Below are 7,677 nucleotides of genomic sequence, written 5' to 3' on the forward strand. Positions count from 1 at the left end.
GGTGGATCTTCAAGTTCAAGGCCAGCCTGGACTACAGAATGAGTTTCATAATGGGCAAGGCTGGAGAGAGAAACCCTGCTTGAACGAGAATAAAGAAAATAAAAATAGAGCAAAGAAGAAAGGAAGGAAGAAAAAATATAAAGAGAGAGAGAGAGAGAGAGAGAGAGAGAGAGAGAGAGAGAGAGAGAGAGAGAGAAATATCTTGAGGACCTGGGACTACAAGATTAGTTGGTTGAGTACTCATGAGCAGTCACAAGGCCTTGGACTTCCATGCCCAGATGCCCATAAATCAAGTGTGGTGGTACATGCCTGTAATCCCAGTACCTGAGAAGGAGAGGCAGGAACTTCCAAAATCCAGTGCCAGATAGTTGTAGCCTTAAATGACATTCTACTTTACCAATAATTACTCAGCAGCCAGAAGCTGTGGTGAATAAAAAAAAATGTGCTAGCTCAAAGAGGCCGAGAAAACACGCAGCTGACCTTCCTACTCAGCTCATGTCCCTATGGAAAAGGCCCAAAAGCCTAACCATGTCACCTGACATCCCAGAAAGAAGTTTGAGGCCAGTTTGAGCATGTGACACTGTGTCCAAAAGAAATGTTATTTGCCTTGCGGAAACATAAGGATTGCTCTGATAACTTAAATTAATAATGAAATATTACTCATTATTCACAACTTTCATTTTTAAAATATATATTTGGGGCTTGGAAAAATGGCTCAGCATGAATACATGATATTAGAACCCCATCAACCACCAAAAAAAAAAAAAAAAAAAAAAAAAAAAAGGCAGAAAAGGTGGTGCGTGCCTGTAATCCTAGTGATATGGAGACAAGGACAGGGTCGTCCTTGGAGCTTGCTGGACAGATAGTTGTAGCCTTAAATGACATTCTACTTTACCAATAATTACTCAGGAGCCAGAAGCTGTGGTGGAAAAAAAATGTGCTAGCTCAAAGAGGCCGAGAAAACACCCAGCTGACCTTCCTACTCAGCTCACGTCCCTATGGAAAAGGCCCAAAAGCCTAACCATGTCACCTGACATCCCAGAAAGAAAAGGTCAAAATTCCCAAAGCAAAGGCTTGCAAGCTCAAACCTCAAAAGGCCCAAAAAGTCAAAGGCCAAGGAGCTGAGGAGCTAAAGAACTGAAAGTTAAAAGCCCAAGAGCAAAAGAGTTCCTTCTACTTCTACACTCTGTCTTAATATAACCCTCAACTCAAGTCCCTCCTATTCATTAGTCCTTGTCAGCTGGTTTCTTGCTCCGCCTCTTGACCTAGGGTTAACTTTATTAAATCCTGTGTACAGAAAGCTCTTGGACTAAAAGTGTGTGCTAGGGCTGGCTGAGCTACCCCTTAATCACCAGTTTACAATAAACAGAAATCTCTTAGATTAACAGTGTGTTAAGGCTCAACCACAGGTGTTTACAGTTTACAATCTCAGGGATCACAATGAGATCAGAGACCTGCAACAGATAGTCTTGCCCAATCAATGAGCTCCAAGGTCACTGAGAGTCTCTGTCTCCAGAAGTAAAGAGGAAGTCCTGCAAGATGGCAGGTAGGAAAGGTGCCCAGACTTACAACCCCAGGACTCCTGCGAGTGGTCTCATGACTACTACACAGGCACTGTGATGCATACATGCACATATGTGCACACACAATAAAATGTAACTCTAAATACTAATAATAAAGTGGAAAGTAATTGAGGAATACACCCTGACATAAACCTCTGGAATCCGCACATAGGCCCACACATGACCATGTAAATATGTACACAAACATCAACACACAAAGAAAAATAATGAAGCTCAGGCGCCCCATCCGGGGACTGGGCTCGGCGCTGCTCGTTCGCCCTAAAGGTTCCAATATGGCGGAGGCTTCTTTTGGAAGTTCGAGCCCAGTTGGGTCTTTGTCTTCTGAGGATCATGATTTTGACCCCACTGCTGAGATGTTGGTCCATGCCATGACTATGATGATGAAAGAACCCTTGAAGAAGAGGAGTTGATGGAGGAGGGTAAAAACTTCAGCTCGGAAATTGAAGACCTGGAAAAGGAAGGAAATATGCCTCTGGAAGACTTACTGGCATTCTATGGCTATGAATCTACAATTTCAGCAGTTACAAATTCCAGTGCAAACAGCTCCCCAAGTGAACTTGCAGATGAACTACCAGATATGACTCTAGACGAAGAAGAGATAGCAAAAGATCTGCTGTCAGGTGACGATGAGGAGACGCAGTCCTCTGCAGACGACCTGACGCCATCCGTGACCTCGCACGAAACTTCTGACTTCTTCCCTCGGCCCTTACGATCAAACACAGCATGTGATGGAGATAAGGAGTCAGAGACTGAAGATGCTGAGACAGACAGTGGTAACTCACCGGAAGATCTGAGGAAAGAGATAATGATTGGGTTACAGTATCAGGCAGAAATACCCCCTTATCTTGGCGAGTACAGAGGCGAGGAGAAAGCTTATGACAGTGGAGACCAGTTACTGTGGCGCCCTGGCGTGGTTTTGGAGAGCAAAGTGAAGGAGTACCTTGCTGAGACCTCACTAAGAACTGGAAATGAAAAAGTCACAGACAGAAGTGCTTCAGGTGCACACACCAGGGATAACGAACAGGCATTATATGAACTTCTCAAGTGTGACCACGATGTAAAGGAAGCGGCTGAGAGGTACCGCCGTAATGGAAAGGCGTCTCAAGAAGGAATGACAGCATAGACAGAAGAATGCCGAAATTTTGAACATGCACTCATGCTTTATGGGAAAGATTTTCATCTTATACAGAAAAATAAGGTGAGATCGAGAACGGTTGCGGAGTGTGTAGCCTTCTACTACATGTGGAAGAAATCAGAACGTTATGATTACTTTGCTCAACAGACAAAATCTGGGAAGAAACGCTATAACCATCACCCTGGAATTACGGACTATATGGATCATCTTGTAGATGAAACAGAGTCTCTGGGTGGTACGGTCAGTTCTTCAGCCTTAACCTCTAACCGGCCGGAGCCCGTTCCTGACCAGCCCCTGAGCATTCTCAGCTCCTTCACTGCCAGTGACCTGACAGCTTTGACCAACAGTGTAGCAACTGTCTGCAACCCCACAGAGGTGAATTGTCTGGACGATAGCTTTCCTCCACTGGGAAACACACCCCGTGGACAAGTCAATCATGTGCCTGTCGTAACGGAAGAGTTACTCACCCTGCCCGGCAATGGTGAAAGTGATTGTTTTAATTTATTTGAGACTGGATTTTATCACTCAGAGCTAAACCCTATGTGCAGTGAAGAATCAGAAAGACCAGCAAAGAGATTGAAAATGGGCATTGCTGTCCCTGAATCCTTTATGAATGAGGTTTCTGTGAATAACTTGGGTGTAGACTTTGAAAACCATACACATCACATCACCAGTGCCAAAATGTCTGTCTCCGTGGCTGACTTTGGCAGTTTGCCTGCCAACGAGACAAATGGATTCATCAGTGCCCACAGTCTGCACCAGCACGCTGCCCTTCATTCAGAGTGACGTGAACGAGAAGCCAGAGACAGTGGGTGTGCAGTACCAGTAAACTTGAGGGGAGCTATCAGGTTTGCATAGTCTTTCACTGGAAGTTTGAACCTTTTTCACTATGACATCAGTGATGTCAGTATGTATAGAACGATATCTTGATTTATCAAGAGTATTTTCATTCTTCAATCCATAAATGTGGAAACGAACTATGATCAGCAGAGTGGGGAACTAGGATCGAACTCTGTGGTGCGTCTCTTCCTCATCCCTAATACCTCTTCCCACTTCCTCCTCCTTTTCTGTTCCCTTTGCCCTCATCCTGGTTTTAAAACCTGTAGACAGAGGCCACAGGCTCAAAACCAGCACAGACGTTCTGAACTGATGTGTGGCTCTCTTGGTGTAAATTCCTTTTGCCGTAATGGATGCAGTGGGATAACAGTGTTTACAGGTACCAACCCCAGTCCCTGCTCAATGTAGCATTTGTTTTGTTTTGTTTTGTTTTGTTTTCTTTATTAATAAAAGCAGGGGTAGATTTCTTTAAACTGCACAAACATGCAAGGATTTAAAAAAAAAAAACAGGAACTTCTCTCATGTTCTTCAGCTAGAGCACTTCAGTTTACAGAACACAAGGCCGTCTGCTGGGAGCTTCACGAGGAACTGTGTGCAAGCGACGAGGAACGCTTGGATCCTGTTGCAGAGTTCTAGACCAGGGCTACCTTACACAGAATTGGTCATTTTACTGCCACGAGATTTCTGTGTTTTTAAAAAGAAATTTGTGTTTTACTAAAAAATTTGGCATTATTTTAAGATGTGGTATTCCTAAGGGGTTCTGTCCACCATTGTCAAGATTGTGATAGTAAAAATCTTACTGGTCATTCAGTTTATTCTGAGGCAGAGGGCTTGCAGAAGTACAGTCTACAAAGCCCAGGAGTTGTCACTCTCATGTTCCGGGCACTGCAGTTCAGAGTGTTAATGCTTAGGGAGACTTCGGGATGGCACGCAGTGCGGAACCTTGAAGTGCATTTAAGCTATTTTGTTTAGCATAAATAGTTGGCAAGAAAAATGTGAGTTTCCATCTGAAATAGATGGTACATTACACTTTTATGTTTTAAAAAGTGACAGACCGTTCACATGCATCTCACACAGGATCTTACTTTTATTCCAGACCTGAATAAGAAGCCATTGTCATAAGCTTTGAGCATTTTTGCTTTATTAGACACCGCTCCTTTAAGTTTTAAGATAAATCAAACCATTCAGTACAGTATTAGGACGTAATAAGCTTTGCTTTTGTAGTACAGTTAAAGCAATTACTTTTTGCACAGTCTTAATTAAATTTTTTGGTTTTTTTTTTTTTTTTTTTACTAGTTGTGTTGCTTTTCAAAAAACCATAAGCATTTGACTGTGTTGCTGTTGTAGTGTAAGTCGCCTCAAGGTTGTGCTGAAGGGTAGATAGGCTGAGGTGGTCTAGTGATCGGAAGGGAGGATATTTATTATACAAACCGTGAACTGCAATGACATCCTTAGTTTGCAGCATTTTCATGAAGATTGCTTTGAAGTGTTTACGCAGTAATACATTAAGTATAAAATTTAGTTTAGCACAGAAGACAAAAGGTAGTTAAATTAATAACTTAAAATCAGTCTCTAACTTATACATCTAAAATCTAGTATTCCTGTATGCACACAGTAAATAATGGGTAGCCTGGGTTCTATGTTGCTTTCTGATGATTTTTATCCAAGTGGTTAGCTTCTTATGCTGTGTTGTCCTAAACTTTGAACCTTACTTCTTTTGTTCCCTTCAGTATACTTTCTTTATTGTAGGAGGATACTGGGCACACACTCTTCCATTGTTACAATTTTCACTCTGGGTTTACAGAGGCTGGTCTGTATAAGTAATGTTCACAAAGATGGCTGAATGCTAATACCAGTTGCACTTAAAGGAAAATGCCCATTCTCAGTAGCTGATGCAGTAATCTATCCAGTTTATCTATGCATTGCTGGGGTCCTGATTCGAGATGGAAACAGTGTTTCTTATCTAGAGCTTTGATTATCAGCAAGTTGAATGGACACTTTAGTTATTTAAATAGATTTTTGACCAAAATCCAGAAAATAATATGAGAGAAAAATAAAATGCAGCTAGTGTAACAGAATTTTTAAATGCTCACCGGATTTTAGCCTCTTAGCGAGTGCTACCTAGCTGGGAACGTTTACTTTTAATTCCTTGTTAAAATGAGGCAATAATTTGCAAGATTTTTGTATATATGTGTAAAGTAAATTCTTCATATCTTTTTAGATCTAATTCAATATTTTCTGACTACTCCTGCCATGTATAATACCATTTTTGTGCATGCTTGATGTGACATTCATAAATTGTACCACTATGACTTTATCCATGTAAAATAGCTATTTATTGAATTTTCTTTCAACAGCTGGACTTATTTTTTTTTTTGTCTCCATTTACACATCTTAACAGAGAATTTGTTACTGTTTATTAAAAGAATTGCGTTTGAAAGCATAAATACCTGATTTGCAGTCATATGAAGCAAAACAATGCCTTTATTATCACGTTAAGCACAATTCTTATAAGCAAACTGTGATAAATTCTTTGTTTTTTTTTTTTCATTTGCCGCAATATTTTCACACGAACAAACCAAAAATTCATGGTGAGCAGTTGTAGTGTCGGCGGACCCATCCTTCCTTTGTGTACAGGGAGCTCGAGAGGACGTGGACTCACTGAGAGGTGCGGCTGCTGCTGTGACTATTGCAATACTTTCCTTTTGTTGGCCGTGCTTCGCCTTGCTCATGCTAGGTTTTTCAATGTTTAGTTTTCCTCTTGTCGCGGTCAGCTGCTGACTTTACTTGAAGGATGTAGAATACTGTTTAAAAAATACTAAAGTCTGTACAATTAGATCAAAGAATTGTGCAATCGTTTCCTTTTTAATTTTTACAATTGAAAGTCATAAATATTTGAGATCAGACCTAATAGAGTAGTGCTATTTAATTTAACCAAAGTCTAGTAACTATTTCAACTTTGAATGTAAACTAACAAACCCAACCACCAAGGAGATTGTTTGCCCAGAGTTTCAAAGCACATTGTCTACGAATGGAAACAGATAATTTATAAAATATTGACATTACTATGTTTTTAAAAAGTTCCTAATTTTTTTCACTAAAAGGAGGGAAACCATTAGTTTTATTGTTAAATATGGTAGATATTAATATTCCTCTTAGGTGACCAGTGATTCCATTGTCCCGGTTTGAAATAAGTACCCTGTGAGTATGAGATAAATTAGTGACAATCAGAACAAGTTTTAGTATCCAATGTTCAAGAGGAAGTTGCTATTGTTGCATTGATTTTAATATCTGTACATAAACACTGATTTTTTTGAGCATTATTTTGTATTTATTGTACTTTAATACCTGGTGTACAGTTCTAGAAATAAAAATCTGGAAATCCGTTTTTTAAAAAAAAAAAAGAAGAAGAAAAAAGAAAAATAATGGCAGAAAGAATGGATATATTTCCAAGAAATAGGAAAAATTAACAATGGTTAACTCTCACCTGTATTAATAACCAAGATCCGATCTAAACCAGATCCACACAACTGGTGACATGAAGGCTAAAAATATTTAGATTCTTGGAGTCTTCTGAATATGGCAGGACCATTACACTCATAAAGTCACAGAAGATCTGGTTACTTGCACAAGACCTTCACAAGATCCACACAAGATCAAGCCAATCAACATTCCAGTATGGAGGTGGCAGGGTACATGAGTCCTCACCACACAGCTGAGGGTCTTATGATAGTTGTTGGCTGCTAGAGGAGGAAGAGTCAGATTTCTCCAGGGTTGTAGACCCTGCTGACAGTGGCCTCTGTTACAGCGAATGTCTCCACATTATACATAGTGGGTTATAAACAGAAAAGAAGTCATGAAATTGGAAGGAGGATTTGGGTGGGAATTCAATGAAATTTAGTGGAGGAGTAAGAAGTGTATATGAGCTAAATATATTGCGTCGCATATGAAATTGTTAAAGAATAAAGTTTTTAACTATATAATTTTAAAAATATATTGTTTCTGATTTTCCTTGATTCAGATTTATATTTTCCCTCTTAATATATATAAAAACATCAGGTCACTGGGTAGTGTCCACAGTACTGGGAAGGTGCTAGACACAATTCTGGATGAGAAAGGTAA

At 40.0% G+C, this 7,677-nt stretch overlaps 1 protein-coding gene across 1 annotated transcript; it reads left to right on the forward strand.

The window, feature by feature from the left end:
• The first annotated feature begins 1,800 nt into the window (after positions 1 to 1,800).
• On the forward strand, positions 1,801 to 3,653 carry LOC127203946 (mesoderm induction early response protein 3-like). The gene is given in 2 exon segments (XM_051162879.1): positions 1,801 to 1,945; positions 1,948 to 3,653. Coding segments are annotated over 2 exon segments (1,647 nt in total). The 5' UTR covers positions 1,801 to 1,855; the 3' UTR covers positions 3,505 to 3,653.
• Positions 3,654 to 7,677: the final 4,024 nt, after the last annotated feature.

This window comes from Acomys russatus, chromosome 19, assembly GCF_903995435.1.
Source record: "Acomys russatus chromosome 19, mAcoRus1.1, whole genome shotgun sequence".
In the NCBI taxonomy this organism is placed as follows: Eukaryota; Metazoa; Chordata; class Mammalia; order Rodentia; family Muridae; genus Acomys; species Acomys russatus.